This window comes from Carassius auratus, chromosome 37 (assembly GCF_003368295.1).
Source record: "Carassius auratus strain Wakin chromosome 37, ASM336829v1, whole genome shotgun sequence".
In the NCBI taxonomy this organism is placed as follows: domain Eukaryota; kingdom Metazoa; phylum Chordata; class Actinopteri; order Cypriniformes; family Cyprinidae; genus Carassius; species Carassius auratus.
Window position 1 is genome coordinate 15,907,502 of NC_039279.1, and position 20,578 is coordinate 15,928,079.

The 20,578-nt window shown below is 34.5% G+C and overlaps 2 protein-coding genes and 2 long non-coding RNA genes across 4 annotated transcripts; 2 read left to right on the top strand and 2 right to left on the bottom strand.

The window, feature by feature from the left end:
• The first annotated feature begins 597 nt into the window (after positions 1-597).
• Positions 598-5,486, top strand: g6pc1a.1 (glucose-6-phosphatase catalytic subunit 1a, tandem duplicate 1). Its single transcript, XM_026223100.1, has 5 exons — positions 598-976; positions 1,713-1,822; positions 2,572-2,677; positions 2,747-2,862; positions 3,579-5,486. The coding sequence occupies exons 1-5, from the start codon at positions 759-761 to the stop codon at positions 4,088-4,090; spliced, it is 1,062 nt and encodes a 353-aa protein (XP_026078885.1). The 5' UTR covers positions 598-758; the 3' UTR covers positions 4,091-5,486.
• A 3,336-nt stretch (positions 5,487-8,822) lies between these two features.
• LOC113056366 (uncharacterized) lies at positions 8,823-11,126 on the bottom strand. Its single transcript, XR_003277687.1, has 4 exons — positions 10,993-11,126; positions 9,422-9,512; positions 9,231-9,290; positions 8,823-9,135 (listed from the first exon to the last, which is right to left on the bottom strand). It is a non-coding gene; the product is annotated as an uncharacterized LOC113056366 (long non-coding RNA).
• Positions 10,420-19,233, top strand: LOC113056344 (histone acetyltransferase KAT7-like). The gene is made up of 14 exons (XM_026223081.1): positions 10,420-10,625; positions 11,032-11,179; positions 12,033-12,278; positions 12,471-12,553; positions 12,776-12,859; positions 13,158-13,256; positions 14,454-14,564; positions 14,939-15,130; positions 15,257-15,346; positions 15,483-15,623; positions 16,278-16,371; positions 17,333-17,479; positions 17,567-17,673; positions 18,421-19,233. The coding sequence occupies exons 1-14, from the start codon at positions 10,611-10,613 to the stop codon at positions 18,520-18,522; spliced, it is 1,659 nt and encodes a 552-aa protein (XP_026078866.1). The 5' UTR covers positions 10,420-10,610; the 3' UTR covers positions 18,523-19,233.
• On the bottom strand, positions 18,933-20,286 carry LOC113056367 (uncharacterized). The gene is made up of 2 exons (XR_003277688.1): positions 19,465-20,286; positions 18,933-19,314 (listed from the first exon to the last, which is right to left on the bottom strand). It is a non-coding gene; the product is annotated as an uncharacterized LOC113056367 (long non-coding RNA).
• Between the last annotated feature and the right edge of the window lie 292 nt (positions 20,287-20,578).

Here is a 20,578-nt window from a genome sequence, read left to right on the forward strand (position 1 = left end):
AGTCAGAATTTTGGATTATAAAGTCGCAATTACTTTGTTTTATTTTTTATTCAGTGGCGTAAATGGGCTTCCATAGAATGCAAATTTATAGTGTACCTAAAATCTTAAAAGTATATTTTAAAAAAAACAGGGTGCGCATGTTCCTCAACAGGCTGGCGAATGGCGTTGAACATTACATTAAATTTGCATGCAAGTATATTCTTTTAAAGTATATTAAACTTTAGAAATATGCCTATATTATGCTTAAGCAAAGCCCAATGTTCTTAAAACATTTGTTTGTAAGAAACAATACCATGAAGTACACCAAAACTAAATGTCTCAAGTCAAAACACAAATGGATAAATGAATTAGTCATGAGGACAGTATGCTTCATTCTTTTTCTCATTTGCAGACTGACAAATGATCAAAAGCCAGACAGAACCATTAAAACCATTTTTTTAAAAAAGAATATTTGTATTAAATGTATCATTCCAGTGACATCACAAAGCTAATCAGTCTGTCCACTCAGCATATTATCAGCATATGTCCCATCAGCGTCATCACAGGTGAAAGGTCCTGAAATCGAGGGCCTCTGACTTCTCCAGTCAACATGCAAACAAAACCAATCCATCTAGCCTTGAATAAAGTCCAACTAGAAAAGAAATGGTTGGATGAAGCCTGGCAGGCTGCCTTCGTATCTGCAGTTTGATCCCCATTCCTGTGCCCTGTGTCTGTCCTCCACATTTGCAGGGTGACCGTCCCGATCTCAGACTGCAGAGATGGACCTGCTCCACAGCTGGGGAGTGAACCTAGCCATCCATTTGCAGACGGAGTACCTGGACTACGAGAATCTGTTTCAGTGGGTGTCCTCTGTGGCCGATCTCCACACCACGTTCTTTGTGTTTTTTCCCATTTGGTTTCATCTGCGCAGAGACATAGGTGTTAAACTCATCTGGGTGGCTGTGGTTGGAGACTGGCTGAACCTGGTGCTGAAGTGGTGAGATGCTCATCAGTTTGTGTAAATAAACAGGATAAGATTATGCTGGATGAAAGAAATGACTTGGAACCAATTTGCACTCAGAAATGGCTAGTAAACTTCACAAATAAGATTAAGTAATGGCAAATAACATGTGAAATAAGTTTTATGGTTTAATAAATCGGTGCATTATCAGAAATCTAATAACTTAACTACTGCAGCACAAATAACACATTGAACACAGTTACTTTATTAATGTTTATGTAATAACGTATATACACAATGTTTAATGTTATTAGAAATAACTCATTTTTAATTGATAATTTAATTTATAATATTTCCAGTAGTTTCCACCAATTTTATTACACAGTAAAAAAAATAAAATAAATTTTACAGTAAATAAATAGGGGAATTATCAGATATAATATAAATTAAATATTACAGCACAATGAAAACATAGAACACAATTTAATGATTTATAATGAATAAATATAAACAAATCATTTAAATATTAATGCTTAACTTGATAATTGAATTTATAATATTTCTGATAATGCAATTCATCCAATTTATTACACTGTAAAAAATTATATTTCAAGGTGAAGAAAAAACATACATTGGAGTATGTTTTACATTATATTATATTATTTTATTTAAATGAATTATTATTATTATGCTGCATGTTTTCTTTCCTATACAATTAAAACAAATGATTTTTAATGATGCATTTCCATATTATTTTATGATATATTCATAGGGTGCTGTTCGGTGAGAGGCCGTACTGGTGGGTACATGAGACTAGGTTTTATGGTCCTATAAAACGTCCTGAACTGCAGCAATTCTCCATCACATGTGAAACTGGACCAGGTATATTACAGTATTTATTGCACAACTATCTGAAATACTTGATTTTGATGGGTCTGTCACAGCCTTTTGTGCTCAAACGGGTTTGTATAATGGCTTTTTACTCTACAGACTCTTTTTAACTCACATAATAAACTTATTTCAACTAAAAATCATCATTTCATGTCTGGTAAGCCTAATCTTTTGGGGTGTACTTCACAAATAAACCATGGTTGATTGAATATTAAATCTCCTTCTTATTACATTCATGTTGTGCATGAATCTCCAATTAAAACCTGCTACTTTCTAAATGGGTAGTTATGCAATTTAAGCAAGGTAGCAGTTTTAATCTTTCATGTGGAAACGGATCCGCCTCATGTTATCGTAGTGTTCCAGTTGAAGGGCCGCCTTTGAATGAAGTCATATGTGTTACTTACTACCGATATTACACATGTTGGCAAGTATCCACTCATTCTTGAACTGAAATAGTACCCCGCATCAATTAAAAAGGCCCATAAATGACATGTCCTGAACTGATATTTTATCTAAATAGCTGCTGGTATGTTGCCTAGGCTGGTTTGCTGGTCTTATCTTGTTTAAGCTGGATTTAGCTGGTCTCCCAGCCTGACAAGTGTTCAGGACTGAGAAACCAGCAGCCCAGTTTAGGCTCCTGTACAGATGTCTAATCAAACAGCGTTTGCTTTTACCACACAATCTCTGATTTGATATTTCTAATCTGTTATTATAATTCACGTTTGTTTAAATTTTGGCAGGAAGCCCGTCGGGTCACGCCATGGGTTCTGCGGGTGTTGGGTATGTGATGGTTACAGCAGTGCTTTCCATTGTCGCTGAAAGAAAACCACCTCCTTTACAATATAGGTGAGTTTGAGACATCTGTGCTTGATCATCTAAAGAAGACCACTGTTTTAATACAACGCCTGCCTCCAGATGTTTGCAGCTGATGCTCTGGATGCTTCTGGGTTTGGTGGAGTTACTGGTGTGCATGTCTAGAGTCTATCTGGCAGCTCATTTCCCACACCAAGTTATCAGTGGAGTTTGTTCAGGTAGGTATCTCCTCTCCTATTAATGTTTTTCAGTTCTAGTTATTCCAGTACATCGAGTTGAATTTATATGAGAAATGTTGCTTTGTCATCCATCTCGATTTAAATTAGAAAATGTTTTTACATTTTATTTTATATTAGTTAATGTTTATTTTACTTCAGTAACTTTTTTTAATGGTTTTAGTTTTAGTTAAATATAACATTTCTTAATTTTATTATTATTATTATTATTATTATTATTATTAATATTATTATTATTAAGGAATGAGGCAGTTTTATTACAATTATTTTTTTAGAAATACTAATACATTATTTGGGCGTTTCTTTTATTTATTTATTTTTTTCTTTCTTTTCTTTCTTTTTTTATGTATTTATTTTATTTTATGTATTTATCTTTTATTGCCTCCAAAATAAATATCAAAACGACTTTTAATTCAGATATTAAAAACATGCTCATCTGAAAGAGAATTGGTGTAGGATTTACTTTTAAACAATTTGTACTCATAAATTGCTTGTAAATTTCACTAACATAAAAAATTAATTGCAAGTAACATTGAACATTAAATTTTGAAAGTAAAAGTCTAAAACAGAACCTTTCATGTAAAACCTACTACAATAATATCTGTTTTATTTACAATTTGGAAAAGCACAATGAAAATTAGCACAACTATATCCATTTTAGTGCATCAGTGCTCACATAGATGGTCTTTTATTCCCAGGTATAATTGTAGCAGAAATATTTTCCAGAGTGCAGTGGATCTACAGCGCTAGTCTGAAGAAGTACGTCTGCGTGACTCTGTTCCTGCTCTTTTTCGCCGTGGGTTTTTATGTGCTTCTGAAAGCTGTGGGTGTGGATCTGCTGTGGACATTGGCTAAGGCCCAGAAATGGTGCATCAATCCAGATTGGGTCCTTTTGGACAGCACCCCCTTCGCCAGCCTGCTGAGGAACATGGGCACACTTTTTGGTCTGGGGCTTGGTCTTCACCTGTCAGGCTACAGTCAAACAGCAGGCCAGAATCACGGTAGCGTCTCGGTCAGGGCAGCATGCATCGGCGTGTCATTGGTGCTGCTGCAGCTCCTGGACAAGATGACGTTTTCCTCAAGCAACATGTTACTTTTCTACCTTCTGTCATTCTGCAAGAGCGCTGTGGCCTTGGTGCTTCCCACTGCACTCATTCCTGGAGTCATATGTTGGATTTCATCAAAAAGCAAGCATGAAAAGGACATTTAATGCTGATTTTCAAGTTAAATGCAGTGGCTCAGCAAACATTTTTGCAGTGTGCTCTTTATAAAATACCTCATATGGCATGTACAGGATGGGAAGCTGCAAAACTGCCCTCTGACCATTTATCAATTTAAAAGGAAAGAGAGAAAGAAAAGATCTTAGAAATGTAGTTCTTTGAAATGTACTTTGTATTCATATTGGTTAATTTTTTTGGGAGTCGCACCACATTACTTTCATAACCTCAACTTTTTTTTATTTTTATAACAGGTATTTTTCTGATGCAGACAAATGATTTTCAAATATTAATAAGCAGTGTAGCAGTTTTGTGAAAAATAATTAGAAAATAAAAAATAGTTCTATACAAGATTATGAGAAAAAAAGAACTTTCATAAAGCATTTCATCCTTTTAGTGATTTTTTCCCCCTACAGTATGTCATTTAGAAACAATATTAAATATGAAAAGTTGGTCAGCATTATATATAAAAAACCTTTTTAAGGTATAGTTTTTAAATATTTTAGAAAAATGTTCTGCATTACATTTCATAAAGCAAGTGAAAATGTATTTGTTCATGAAAAAATTAGGAAATATTTTTTATTTTAACTTTATTTTTTATTTGATCTTTATTTTTTATTCATACATTAATAAAGAATAACAATAATAATTCATACATTTTTGGGAGTTGCACCATATGACATTTTACAGCCTAAACTAATCTAACATTTGCAGAGGTTTATTGACCTTTACATAGTCAGAGACAATTTTCTTTTTTATATCAAAAACCCATAGAAATAATTAAAGGTTATGCTAAACTGCTTAATAATTCATTTGAAAGAATTGCATCCTTTTAATGCAATAATGAGCTTGTCTTTTAGAAACGTTTGAAGATGATGACTCTGATGAATCGATGTGGCTGTAATCAGCTCTTTAACAGATCTCTCCCAGATAACTGGAGCTAGTTGTTGGCAAGTCTTCAGATTATGGCTGCTCTCTGCATATCTTGTTATCTGTGAATGGTTTTAAAGGCGGCTGGTCCATTCACTAACTAACTTTCATTCACATCTTCTGTTCAAAGGTCCCTCAGTCATGCTCTGTACATTAGGCTGGGTTCTGTACATTGTTCATATGACGGCTGTTAAAGGGATCATTCAGCTCAGTAACTTATATAAGATTTATAGCACCATTCATCTATGTATTATTTGGAGCTACACTTTAATATCCTACCAAAAACTGGCTTTAGATGAACAGCAGATGATTCACATTAGATTGCATTTTTTATTTTTATTTTTTATTTTTTTTGCAAATGGGTATTTAATTTTTTTTAATATATTTTTCAATTATATTGTATTACTTCAAATATTAAGATTATAAGTGATTGCATGCAGTAATAAATGTTGGATATCTCTTGGTGTCTTTTTATGACTTTAATTATGAAATATTGTGTCTCGGATAGATTTTTGTTTTTTTGTTTTAGTTGAATGAATGCATGCATATCTTTCAGATTGACTTACTAACTACTTTAACTGCACATGATGTTGAATAATGAAACAATGTTTGCAGTGGTGTTTGCTTCTGGTTCACTGATACTTTTCAAGCTTATCACCTCTTTCCAGTTCCAGTGAGTCCAGGTGCAGAGGCTTCCTACAGTAGTGCATTGTAAAAATGATTTTTTCACATTTGTAAATAAAATCATTATTTTACATTTTATAAGAAAATAGTAGTTTAGCCTTTAAAATATTACTTTTACAAGTGTTACTTGTGGTTTCTTAAGTTTAATAGCTAAATGTAATAGTTTCTGAGTAAAAGTGTTTTAAAGTGAAAATAAATCAATGCATCGTATTTAAAAAGTGAGTTTTAAAAATGTATTCAATTTATTTAGAACACTTTTTTTTCTTTGCATTTTTTTTCATATTCACAGTGATTCATTTTCCCTTCTGAGGCCTACTTTTAAATATTAACTTGCATTGCCTACTTTTCTCTAACCTCTTATACATGTTTAAAAATGTGTTCTTCTGTAAGGGTTAGTGACGGGCGTAGTAGGCCAAAGTTCAGAACATTTTGTTTATGCGGCTTGTGGCCTGGAGAATCTGTCCGGCCCGTTACATCACAGACTGCACAAACATCCTTATCAATGTTTTTCACTCCTTACTGAAGGTTACAGGTGGTACGTGTGCTGCACACAGCGCTGTTCTGTCCCAAACAATGCACCACTTGCTATTTGGCCATGCATTGGCTGAAAAAAAAAATATATATATTAGTAAATGCAAACATGTTTGCATTATTTGCACCCTCATATCATGCCAAACCTGTAAAACTTTTATTTCTTCTATCAGACGGTGAGATGTATTTCCATGCACTCTTGTGAAAAAGAAGTACACATTAGAATACTAAAAAAAAGTTATATACTTTTCAGTGTGAACTGAATAATGTTTTCATGTTATTTACAATTCAATAAATATGTACTACAGTTTAAATTTATATTAAATGCAATTAGTTTTCTGACCCACTTATGTAGGACGTCAGTACATCTTTATATGTCAATTAATAATTACATTGTTTTTGAAATACAGTAAAAGTGTACTGCCCCATGTAATGACAAGCATTTATGGTAAACTAAAATATACTTTAATGTAACTTCTATTGAAATAGGTCATGTATTTTGTAATTGCACATTTGTAATGATGAAGATGCAATTTTAGATCTTTAGATCAAATAACATTTATATATATATAAGAACCATCAAAAATAATTAAGCAGCAAATCAGCATATTAGAATGATTTCTGAAAGTATCATGTGTCAATGAAGACTGGAGTAATGACGCTGAAGATTCAGCTTTGATCATAGGAATACATTTATTTTCTAAATATATTAAAATAGAAAATAGTTTTTTCTAGGTGAGCAGCTTCATTAAAAAAAAAAATCATAATATGTACACATTTTGGTAAATAGTGCACAAGATGGATTTGCTGCTTTCATAATACATTGATGCTGGCTTTGTGTCCTTAAAAGCTTCAGTTTCCAGTCACTGTACTGTAAAAGTTGATTTATGTAAAAGCACAACCAGTATATTCTTCCAAATATCTTATTTTGTATACTATAGAAGAAAGAAAGCCATTCAGTTTTGGAATGATATGAATGTAAGTGAATGATGACAGAATTGAAAAATTCTGCAAGAAATCACAATACACTTGCACTGTAATCATAAGATGTTTTGCTTCCACCTCAGCAATCATTCCCTCCTTATCATTTTTTTTATCACTGTAGTACAGAGTCTTGAGTGATTCTCTTCCTCTTTGTACGCACTGATAAACAAGATTTGGCCAATGGACTTCTGCATGAACAATGATACCAAGAGTCATTTAAAGAGAGGTAAGGTTAATGACTGCTTGAGCTGTTTTCCGCTCCACTGCATGAATGAGCTGTAATAAAATGGCAAAAGCTTATCCAGACACACACACACACACATCTTTGCATGTTCTCTCGGCCTAAGTCAAGGGGGTCACTTTTTCCAGCTGACGTAAAGGATGATGGCACAATCCTGTTGAATAAAAAGAGTTGAGCAAGTGCTGTCCATGCGTAACAGTAGTGAACGCTTGTGCTTGCAGACCTGCTGTGCATGCAAAAAACTAAAGTGGGCCTCTGATGCAAACTGTCCCATTTTCTTGTAGGAAATACTGTATATTCAGTGATGATTTAAAGCAATAAATTGCCTGTTGTGAGTGAATTAGCATTTATTAGCATTTTTTTTGGAGGGGGGGGGGGGGGGGCGTCAACAAACATAAAAAAAAAATTACACTCAGAACATCCAAGATTTAAATTTGTTTGTCTCTTTGGTGGAACAGATTTGGAGAAATTTAGCATTCCATCACTTGCTCACCAACGTATCATCTGCAGTGAATGGGTGCCGTCAGAATGAGAGTCCACACAGCTGATAAAAAGCTGATATATAGTATAGTATAGTATATATAGTAAGATATATAGTACTGATATATAGTATAGTATAGTATATATAGTAAGTAATCTCATTTGAATAAGGAGAGAAATATGCACAGATCAGCACTGTTACAAGTGAAAACAGTTCTAAACAAATATGTTGATGTTGATGTGAGACCTTTTCACTAGAGGTTTTATTGATTATAGATTGGTATTTTAGCCAGAGGGGATATCTTAAAGTTACTGCAAAATGCCTTCATGATTGATTTCTTAGAAACTGGCAGCTTTTCACTTCACAAGACAGTAATTGATGTACTGAGTAAAATAGAAAAGTTATATGTATGGTGTATATATATATATATATATATATATATATATATATATATATATATATATATATATATATATATATATATATATATATATATATATTAAACATTATAAAGCATCTGAAAAAACATTAAACATTTCCTTAGTTGCATTTTTTTAAATCCCAAATAAATACACATCTAAATTTGTTTCTGACAAAGCAAGGATGATTTGTGACACTGAACCACACAACCAGTCATATATGTCAATTTTTCAAAATGAAGATTTATACATCTGAATAAAAAAGCTTTCCATTGATGTATAGTTTGTTAGGATATAACAATATTTGGCTGAGATACAACTAAAAAATTCTAAATATTTAACAAATTGCCTTTAAATTGGTCCAAATTAAGTTCTTAACACCACATATCAGAAATTAAGTTTTATATATTTACAGTAGGTAATTTACAAAATATCTTCATGGAACATGACCTTTACGTAATATCCTATTGTCATAAAAGAAAAAGCTATAATTTTTGACGTATTTTTGGCTATTGCTACAAATATACCCCCAGCGACTTGAGACTGCTTTTGTGCTCCAGGGTCACATTTGTTTGTAACAAAGGTTATAAAAGACAGTTACATATTACATACACTTACATGAGTCATTCATATTACACACACTAGTGTGTCTAGTCTAGCTCACAATGGCAAATTTATTGGGGCTATGTGAATTGGCTTTTACTGCTCATTTAACATTTTAGAAAACTGTCCAGGCTCATCATGGGCAGTGGTGCTCTGTCAGTCACTCTATAAAAAAAGAACAGGTTTCATATGATGACCTCGATACAGAAAAGAAATAACTAAAGGCTGTATAACCATATGATACTGTATCAGATGCTTACAAGATTGTCCATTATATCCATTGCAGGAGGCTCTCTTTTGTACTTCGTTTTATTAAGCATCTGCATTTCAAAAGAGTCATTACATTTTACAGAAATTATTTACATTTGTCATAAACTCAACATGCCACAAATTTGTCAGTGCATGAAATGATAACAGGTTGCATCACCCATCAACAGATGAAGTGACTTACATCCACATACTGCTTATATTCTGCAATGCCATCTTCCTCCTCATGTTCCCAGTCTCTCCAGTTAACAAAGTCTAACAGCCATGCATGCTGTCTACAACCACAAGGAAACAATGATCAGAGGAATGACATGGATGGATGGATGGATGGATGGATGACAGACAGATAGATAGATGTTACTGAAACATGTTTCATGTCATTAAAAATGTTCTCGTTGCACATGTAATATGCCTGCAGCGCCATCTGTAGAGTCTGTGCACGTTATATCAATATTTTGTAATTTACAACTAAATTCAAATGCACATTCAAAGTTGCATCATTGTTATAAAGTTTAAACCTTAAAATAAAGTACTGATTTCATGAGAACAGAAGAGGATATTCGTGTAAACATAATAAATAACCTTTTGATTTATTTTTTTTTTTTTAAACAAATATCAGCCATTTTAACTTGTGGAAATAATATAGAGTTAAATAAAAAATAAAAAGTTTAATAAAATAATCACATAAAACATTGCCTCTAGTCTGAAATATTAAAAACACATTTTCGCATAACATCAATACGTTTTTGTAGCCTACACAAAACTTGGCAACAACATTTGTATTAGAACACTAGGATCAGCTGCATAAAAGAAAAATAAAACTTTTTTTTTATTATATTAGGGCTACTCTATGGCAAAAAAAAAAAAAAAAAAAGTTTAAATGCATTTTTATTTCACATCATCTTTAGGGTTTTTGTAGTTTAAGAAAATAAACTCATTGTGAAATGAGCAAAACGTAGGTTTCACGCTGAAATACTTATATTTGCGTAATGTTCTATAAAATCCACAAATAAAGATGTTATTAACCAGAAAATCATGGTTTGTAGCCTATTTGTACGAGTATCGCTCCGTCATAACAAGTCCAAACTTATTTCTACACGTCTGTCCTCGCTGCTCGCGGCTCTACTCGCCGTATGCCATCGGCTAGCACCCGTGAATGCCGTATGGGGGCATCATGTTTTTGATTCTGACGTCACTTCCGCTTTGGTTCGGTGTGGCGCGAGTCGCGAGAGAGTGAACAGTCGGGGAGAAGAGAACAGAAACACACAAACTTCTGAACACACAGCTGCTGTATTACATCAGACAGAGGAAAACAGACATTTCCATTTGACAAATTTGTGTAAAGTGCAGCGGTTGGACTCATCGAGGAGAACATGCCGCGGAGAAAGGTGAGAGAAAATGCGAGAGCTGTGTCAGTAAATTAGCCTCAGCGCGCGCTAACTGCTAACTCAGTGTTTATTTACATTTTTGGACAAATATAGTTTCAATTAAAATATTAAGAATATTTGTCAACAGTATTAGCAGTTAACATTTTATCACGGAAGAATCGAAAACCACCGAAGTGGTTCCGAAATTGTGTGTTTTAAGCTTATAGTGAAGCTAGTTAACATTAGCTTGTTTGGCTTTAGGTGGGGATGTATAAAAACACATTTCAGACTGTATAATTAGTTAAATATTTCTGTTTGCTTTTTATGTTTTTGTCTGTATTTATGTTTTCGGCAAATTTAATTATTCTATCTAGTCTGACTTACTTACCTGTGCGTGGTGATATAGCTGTTTACATGGTGTTTGCAGAGAACAGCAGGCAGTAGTTCAGAAGGGACTGCTGATTCTGATGACTCTGGGGATCATGAGAAGACCGACAGCTCCCACAGTGAAGCCCATCAGCGCAATAACACCCGTCTGACCCGAGCATCACTGCGCCTGAGCCAGAGCTCTCAAGGTAGAAACACACTGCTGATGTATTAGCACCTCCAACAGTTGGTCAGTATGTAGATTTTGAAGCACTTCGGAGTGCTAGTTGTCCAAAACGCTTCAGAAAGTGTTGACTTTGATACACTTTGGATAAACGTATGTGTTAAAGTAAAACATGTTAAAGAATTTTAAGTATTGTTTACTATATGGTTGAAGAGAATAGACATTTGTGCCTGCAAAATTTCACCAGCATTACCACACCCTTAAAAATATTTTGATGTTGATTTACTCTTTAATAAATCAGAAAATCACAAAATTGGATGCTGTAATAATAAACGAATGTGTCCTGTACATTTTTTTGTAAAATAAATGTGTGTGTGTGTGTATGTATGTGATATATATATATATCACACACACACACACAGATATAAATTGCAGACAAATCTATATACATGCATATATACACGTGTGTGTGTGTGTGTGTGTGTGTGTGTGTGTGTGTGTGTATGTATATGTATGTGTGTATATATATATATATATATATATATATATATATATATATATATATATATATATATATATATATATATATATAAATAAATCAACTTCTCAACAAAAAAAAAGGACAATGCTTTAAAATCAGCAAGAAAATGTCTAATCAGTTTATTAGTTTATTCACAAAGTTGGATGCTTTAAACATGAATGTATCCTGCCCAAAAAGAAATTATATACATACATACTGAACATAATACATTACTGTGATGTGTTTTTCTTCTTTTATTCATGAAGGTTACAGTTGTATTAAATTCCATGCTGCCAAGCTTTTATTCTTTTCTGTTTGACATCTTTACATGTTTATAAGATGTTCTTTCTGTTCCTAGATGCCCCACCAGATGTGAAACAAGTAGCAGAGAGAGATGAGTCTCCCCCCAGGACACCCACAGGAAATGCCCCCTCATCCGAATCAGACATTGACATATCCAGTCCCAATGCATCCCACGATGAGAGCGTGACTAAAGACCAGAAAGACTCTGGCAGCGATCCCTCCCATCGTCCAAAACGCCGCCGCTTTCACGAGAGCTACAACTTCAATATGAAGTGCCCCACACCTGGGTGCAATTCTCTAGGTAATTGCTCTTCAGATTAATTTCCTCTTGCATCTGCTTAATAATAAAATCCAGTGCTAATGGTTTACAAGAGCTTAATTGGAAAACAGCAATGTTCACAGTTTTTTAAAACATTTAAAATTTGAATGGATTATTTGTTGTCAGGTTTAAAGCTAAAATCTGTTTACTTTTCTGTATTTTTTTTTTGTACAGGACATTTAACAGGCAAACATGAGCGACATTTCGCCATATCAGGATGCCCTCTCTACCATAACCTCTCAGCAGATGAGTGCAAGGTGCTTTAAGCCCAAAGTATACTTTTTTTGTCTGCTTTATTTGCTGTTATTTTTTATTTTGTGTATTTCTTAGATGGAATGAGCTTCGACAGTTAAAAACATCATTTTGTCAACCACTAAATTGCAGTGATTATTTTGCATGGGCATGTGTGGTTTATCCTTTTCCGTGTTGTTTAGCACGGTCTCTGTTGTTTATCTCTGTGTGCTTGTCGTCCTGATCAGGTGAAAGCCATCGAGCGTGAGAAACAAGAGGAAGAGCGCAGTCAGGGACAGAACGAGGAGAACAGACACGCTACTCGACATCAGGTGCTCGCCAAGCAGATGTTCACTCAACACTAAACAAACATCACACAAGTGTGTTAATGCCTCTTAAATGCATGCGTGCTTTTGTACTAAGATGACACTTGCGTGAAGGCCTAACATCAGCAGCATGGTGCCTTCTATTTTTAAGATGGGTTGTGATTGTTTGCAAGCCATAAATTCTGTGGTATCCACAGAGAGGTGATGAATGATGAGCTATCCATGAAGAGCTTTATCTGGACGAGACGCAATGTACCTTTTTGTAAAGTGGGATGTAATATTAATTTGCATTACTCTTCCACAGGCACCAACTCCAAGACAAGTTCGATATAAAGAGAAGGTCATGGAGATGAGGAAGAGGAGGGATTCTGGACTGACAAAAGACCAAAAAGAGAAGTACATGGTAATAGCATCCATTCAGTGTTATATTCAAATGTTTCTAAATGCAGGGATGCAAACTTGTCACCTTTTGACAAAATTTGCCATTTTGATTCATGTAGATCTGGTGAGTTTGAAAAATTGTTTTGGGGGGTGGGGAGTGGGAGTATTTTTATAGAACCAGTAGTACCAACTCAATTCTGAACCCATTCGAGGAAACCACTTTCAAATGATCCTGTGTGTGCGTTTTGGTTTCGACAAAACCAAAAGATTCTATTTATGTGTTTTTGCAGTGTTGCAGAGTATTATAGCTAATCACAGGCATCTCTGTTGAAAGCAATGGCCAGTCAGAGGTGTTTGCTGTAGGTTAGTCAGAATTCACTCTGAAATCATTTTTGTTTTCCCAGGTTCACAGAGTCCTACACACTCGCAGATCTTCCCATTATATTGAGGAAAAAAAGCAAGCACATGGTAGTCATTGATTATATCAATATAAAGATAAAACTTAAATCACCCTTTTTGATATGTCCTTTTTACGGCAAATAAAAAAAGTTTTTAAATTAAGTCTAAAAATATTTTAAAATATTCACTACATTATTTAATTATTTTACCATTAATAACTTAATTTGTAATTAACTAGTTAAATATTTGAATAATTAACCATTCTAGGCTTATTGAACTTGCTATACTTTATATTTCAGTACAGTAAAAGTAAAAAAAAATAAATAAATATAGTCATCTTATAAGATATCCAAAAGCAAGACATAAAAAAAGCTAGGGAGTGGAAAGGAAACTTAGCTAATGTGTGATCCTCTGCTGCCATCTACTGGTTATAATGGTAATATCATTTTCATCTTTAAAGTCTTTGTTTTCCACCAGGAGAGATATTTTTTTCATTTTATCTTTGTGAATGAAAAGTGAATCTTTAAATGTAATTTTATTGCACGCCTGTAAGTTAAAATATATAAGTTAAAAATAATAAAGGATTAGTGTTTATAAATACTTGGTGAGTATGCATCCCTGATTAATGTTTTTTTTTTTTTTTTATGTACGCCAAGTCCTGCAGTGATGTATTTTTGTAGGCCAACCCAATTTAGCTCTTGTTAAAAATTGTTATCTTTTAATTAATATATATAATTCCATTATATTTTATGTGTTGGTGGTATTAATGATGTGTTTGTATATGTGATTGATCTACATCTCTTCTTTTTTGATGTATCAGGAACACAGACAGACACACGGAACCACGCGTGAACCACTGCTGGAGAACATCACCAGTGATTATGATCTGGAGCTCTTCAGGAAAGCTCAGGCCCGAGCAGCAGAGGATCTGGTATGAACAGACATGTCTCGTAGTTTACACACTTCTGACATAGCAGTGCATCTCTGCAGCTCAAATAAAAAAAAAAAAGGACTAAAATCTCACCCTTTAGCTTCATCCCATCAAATTGCAAATGAAGATAATAGTCATTTTAGATGTCATAATTTAAGTATTTAAATTATGGTCATTGCAGCTTGGTTGTGTGTGTGTGTGTGTGTGTATGTATTTTTATTTTATTTTTTCAATATAAATAACCATATGATGGTATATTGTTACTGTGATTACTAGATTTTGGTTTCACCGCCCAAGCCTAGTTCTTATGTGTTATTTTAGCTAAATTAGCCTTTTTGTATAAATTTGATGTCTGAGGTTTTTGTTGTTTGTAGGAGAAGCTGCGTCTGCAGGGTCAGATCACAGAGGGCAGTAACATGATCAAGACCATCCTGTTTGGCCGTTATGAGCTCGACACTTGGTACCATTCTCCCTACCCTGAGGAATACGCCCGTCTGGGGCGTCTGTACATCTGTGAGTTCTGCCTCAAGTATATGAAGAGTCAGACCATCCTGCGCAGACACATGGTATGAAATTAAACTTTCCTAAATAATCTGTTATGGTTGCATGTCTAAACATTTAGTTCAGTGGTAGTACTGGCTGAATCTATACAGGGGTTAAATTTGACATGTTGTCATATGTGATCTATGCAGGCTAAATGTGTGTGGAAACACCCTCCTGGGGATGAAGTCTACAGAAAAGGTGCCATCTCCGTGTTTGAGGTTGATGGGAAAAAGAACAAGGTGGGCAAGTGATGTTAATGTAATTGATTGGTTGTGGATGCGTTTGTTGATTTGTGGCATTGACTGTTTCCACTCTTACATGAACTTCTAGGCTCTTGATGATAAACATGAATTTTATTCCTCCCCTCCCCAACAGATCTATTGCCAGAACCTTTGTTTGCTGGCCAAGCTGTTTCTGGACCATAAAACATTGTACTATGATGTGGAGCCTTTCCTGTTTTATGTCATGACTGAAGCTGATAACACAGGCTGTCACCTCGTGGGATATTTCTCAAAGGTAAAGAGGTGCTTGAGGCTACTTGTTGTGAATTACATGATCTGGTCTGAAATGCACAAAAATATAAGCACTTTGTCAACACATTTGCATTTCAACCTTAAGATTAATTTACATAGTGTGTGAGCCAGCACAAATAATTATCTCCAATATAAAAAATAAATATTCCTGCAGTATGTTAGTTTGAGCATCACATCAAAAGGAAGTGTTTTAAACTGTTGCCCCTCTTTCATTCTTAATTTGTTAATTTTACAGACCTCAACAAAAACTGTTGGTAGCTGTAACAGCTTTGACTGGACCATTGTTGGATGCTGCTTTAAATTAGGGACAGTTAATTTAAGACATCTGTTTTGATCTTTGAGGTTTTTTGTTCTGAATATGTAAATAAGGAATCAGGGATGGAGTGCCAGTGTAAGGACCAAATTATGTGAATTAAAAAATACAAATCTGAACCAGTCTTAAGTGTTTTGTGGGGATACTAACCAGACAGAAGAGCACTTCTTCACCCTATTGAGTACTGTACGTCTCGTGACCCAGCAGAACATGCTAATATAATGCTACTTTTATGAACATTTTTGAGAAATGTTAGCCTATGGTGTCTTTTAAGTCAAGACAGAAGAGTTGTTGTGTCTTATGCATACTCTCCTCTCTTTGCAGGAGAAGAACTCATTCCTGAATTACAATGTGTCCTGTATCCTGACTATGCCACAGTACATGAGGCAGGGCTACGGCAAGATGCTCATTGATTTCAGTGAGTTCCTGTGTCATCTCTATATGAGCTCAATTCAGTGATATGAAGATCTAGATGGTAATCTAAAAGCATGTCGAATTAATGGTTAGAGGGTTGGACTCCCAATCGAAGGGTTGTGGGTTCTAGTCTCGGGCCGGACGGAATTGTGGGTGGGGGGAGTGCATGTACAGTTCTCTCTCCACCTTCAATACCATGACTTAGGTGCCCTTGAGCAAGGCACTGAACCTCCAACTGCTCCCGGGCGCCGCAGCATAAATGGCTGCCCACTGCTCCGGGTGTGTGCTCACAATGTGTGTGTGTGTGTTTACTGCTCTGTGTGTGTGCATTTCGGATGGGTTAAATGCAGAGCACAAATTCTGAGTATGGGTCACCATACTTGGCTGAATGTCACTTCACTCACTTCACTCATTTAGTAGAAATTTAACAAATTCATTTTAAAGCCCTATATGAATACTTGTTTCCTCCAAAATGTTGCTTTTCCCAAATTAGTTTTTTAATTTTCATATTTCTGAATTCCATTTATATTTTAATAATCAAAACATATGTCTAATCAGTCAAAATAATAAAACTTTAAATTTATTATTTAGTAATTTATTGTATTTTAAATTTGTTACAATAATAGGGCCCTATGAAAGGTTTTCCTTTTTTTGTTTTTTTTTTTAATTCTGTGTTGTCTGTTTAAATTTTTCTGGATTTAAACATTTCAAACCAATGTATAATCAAAATTCTGTGACATCCAATTGTATATCTGCAGCCTGCAATACCATCTGTGTTTTCACCAACACCGATATCATGAGCCTCTATGGCATCAGTACTTGACATAAACATTTGCAAGTTAAAACTGTAACCGTTCCCGTTAATATTGGAGTTATTTCAGAACAGTTGCAGTTGTGATGTCATAATCTCTGCCACTGTTATTCCTCAGCACTTGCATCACAGTCTTTGTTTGTCATGGTTCTAGGTTACCTGCTCTCAAAGGTTGAAGAGAAGGTGGGTTCTCCAGAACGTCCTCTCTCAGATTTGGGTCTCATCAGTTATCGCAGCTACTGGAAGGAAGTGCTGCTGCGGTATATGTGCAACTTTAAGGGCAAAGAGATCTCCATCAAGGGTAAGTTAAGTTGCCCCTGTCTCACAAGGAAGCGTTTGAAGACATCCATGTCACAGCTTCTTTTTTTTTATTTCTGGTCGTCTTCAGAGATCAGTCAGGAGACAGCAGTGAATCCTGTGGACATTGTCAGTACTCTGCAGTCACTTCAGATGCTCAAGTACTGGAAAGGGAAGCATCTGGTCCTGAAGCGACAGGTATCAGCTAATTTTGTCTTTATTAAAACCACAGATGTTTACAGCCTGTAATGTGTGTGTGTGTGTATATATATTTTTTTCATTTATTATTTATTTTATAGGGCTATTGTTTTTATAGAATGAACTACTTTGATGATGATGGATTAATCTTTCAAAATGTTTTTTTTTTCATTATAGTTTATTTAATAGCAATTACATTACTTAACGCATTACGCTGTTCTTGCAGAAATATTGCATTAAAATAGACATTACACATTTGTTTAATAAATAAAGAAATATTTAGACTAAGTTATTGTGTACACATGTTCCTGCTCAACCAATTTGACCAGTGATACAAATTATGTATGGCTTCCTTGTTAAAGCATTAGGTAATAATGAACTGTAAATAGTTTACCACTACAGTATGTCATTTTACAGTAAAAGTCAAATTTGGCAAGACTTAAGTGAAAACTATGAATCACAATAGAAAAAGGAGATTCCAAGAGGTCCCTGTGTGATTATATGTGTAGTTCTTCTTATTTCTATAATCAGTAAATGCACATTTGGGTGTTTTGTTGTTCAGTGAACGTTTATTGGATTATTTTAGTGTTGTGTGTTAGCCTAATGTTGTCTGTGTGAAGGACCCTGTGCATGTTTTATTGTCATAAAATGTGAAATCTCTGGCAAATATTAGCAGGATATTTTTTGCCAGTGTATGTTTGCTTTGTTATTCTTACTCTGGTTCTCTTTTGTTTCTGAATGGTACAGGACCTGATTGATGAGTGGAAGGCCAAAGAGACCAAAAGGGGCAACAACAACAAGACCATAGACCCCAGCTCTCTGAAATGGACCCCTCCCAAAGGAACCTAATGGACTTGCGTGTTACATTTCTTACTGCCGTTATAACTTTTTTTATGACTCCGTCAACAATGTCTTTTACAATGGCTTCAGCTGTTAGTGTCATTTTTGTCTCTTTATATCCCCCTTGTAACTCTGGAATCTCTCACTTTTGTTTTATACAGTGCTTTTTTTCATTCATATTTTTATTTGGCCAAAGTATTGTCTATGCCCCAGAATGTATTTTTTTTTTTAAGTACAATTATTTTTATTTTTTTTTAAACAAAAAAAAGTTTCTCATCAATAGAATGTAGTAAAATAAGGGGGGCCTCACAAAAAAAAAAAAAAAAGTTTCGGTTTGCTTTAATTACACACTTCAAAGTTTATTTCTTGAAATCTTTGTGAAAATGATTTCATTTAAATCAGAACTGGAGAAAAAACTCCTGTTTGATACTTTTATTACATCACATTTGATACCTGAAGCAAGACATTTCCTTGCTTAAAATTACTCCCAAATGATGTTCTTCTGAATTCTAATGTTGGTGCCAGCTAAGAGTCAAGAATTATTGTATATTGATTCACGAAGACTGGTGGAGTCTGTAATAGTGCTGGATAATGTCATCAGTAATACTGCAGTCTGTTCCATTCCTCTCGCACATCTGCCGTGTCAAAAACATCATGATTTCAACTTTATAAACTGCTGGTTCATTTCATCATGTTTGCATAAATACAGTTCTTCTTTCAGTGTTCTACCTGTTTGTTTGTTCAGATCTCCAGATTTGTCCATGGCTGTGCTGCTCTCTGGGATTGTTCTTCTGAAATCACCTGCAGATTAATATGAAAATCAGTTTTTCACCTTGAATCTAGCAGTGCTGTGTAAATCTGTGGGTTTTTACTTTCTTTGACCAACACCTGTAAGAGAGACTGTCTGAAAACATTTACTACCTGTGTACGTAGAGCAGAGGAAAGCCATACCTCCTGAAGATCTCTTGCCCATGAGTCCCACAAACATGTCCCCCTTATGCCCTTTGAGGAAATAGAGCTGGTTTTAATCAAGACATTTAGACCATGGCAAAAAAAAGTCTGTTGGGATGTATGGGTTTTCTGCTGGTCTTAAAAAGTCTTTGAAGGCTTTAGAGAGGTCTCAAATAGAAGCCGAAAATCTCAAATTCATAGCCATGGCATTAAATGTTGCGTACACTGCAAAACTTAATATCTTCCTCAATATTTTTGCCTTGATTCTAAGAACATCCTTAAATCAAGATCCATGCAAAATAAAGATATAACCCCAGTTTCACAGACAAGGCTTAAACTAGACCCGAACTAAAATGCATGTTTGAGCGGTCTCGACTGAAAACGTCGTGCTCTGACATATCTTAAAATACGTCAGTGTCATTGTTCTGTCAAGATGCACAGCTTAATGTTTTCTTCTAAGGCAATTTTGTAAAAGTTGCTTAAATATCTTAAATTAAGTAAGGCCTAGTCCTGGCTTAAGCTAAGCCCCATTTGTGAAACCGGACCGTTGAGTCTTGTTTTCTGAGAAATTGCTTGATTTTACGCTTAATACACAAACTATGCATCTTTCCTATATGCCATTTTGTATGAATATTGATTTAAGAATCGTTAGACATTTGCAATTTATGAAACATGCAATGAGGGTTATATTTTCAAACAGTTGCTAATACAACTCCGTGTGTGCTCCTTAAACGTTTACACTTAGAGAACATTGAAATACTGTGTTCCCTTTATTTTATTCCTTAAATTTTCTTAATAAAAAAAGTCTTCAGTTTGCCCTCATAAAACCTACACAAACCCTGCGTGTTGATATGTTATAAACATGATTATTATATATATATATATATATATATATATAGTAATCTAAGGAAGTATTTAATTTCAGTGAATTTACTCACTTCTTCGTTCCATTTTCACAGGCTGGAAAACTTCTAAAGGGTAAGGGATATAAATTCAGGTTGTCAAATTTTTTTTTTATAGATGTTGTAAATATAATCATTTACAAAGTTATTTGAGTAATAAAACAGCGAGTTATGCAAGAACAACTGAAATGGCACACTAATAGTTGATTCTT

Excerpts from the sequence above, each read along its gene's own strand:
- LOC113056344 (XM_026223081.1), top strand. Across the intron at positions 12,860-13,157 it reads GACACGCTACTCGACATCAG|GCACCAACTCCAAGACAAGT; the intron begins GTGCTCGCCAAG and ends ACTCTTCCACAG. Across the intron at positions 16,372-17,332 it reads CAAGATGCTCATTGATTTCA|GTTACCTGCTCTCAAAGGTT; the intron begins GTGAGTTCCTGT and ends TCATGGTTCTAG.
- g6pc1a.1 (XM_026223100.1), top strand. The coding sequence starts at position 759 with ATGGACCTGCTCCACAGCTGGGGAGTGAACCTAGCCATCCATTTGCAG. Across the intron at positions 977-1,712 it reads CTGAACCTGGTGCTGAAGTG|GGTGCTGTTCGGTGAGAGGC; the intron begins GTGAGATGCTCA and ends ATATATTCATAG. Across the intron at positions 2,678-2,746 it reads CCACCTCCTTTACAATATAG|ATGTTTGCAGCTGATGCTCT; the intron begins GTGAGTTTGAGA and ends GCCTGCCTCCAG.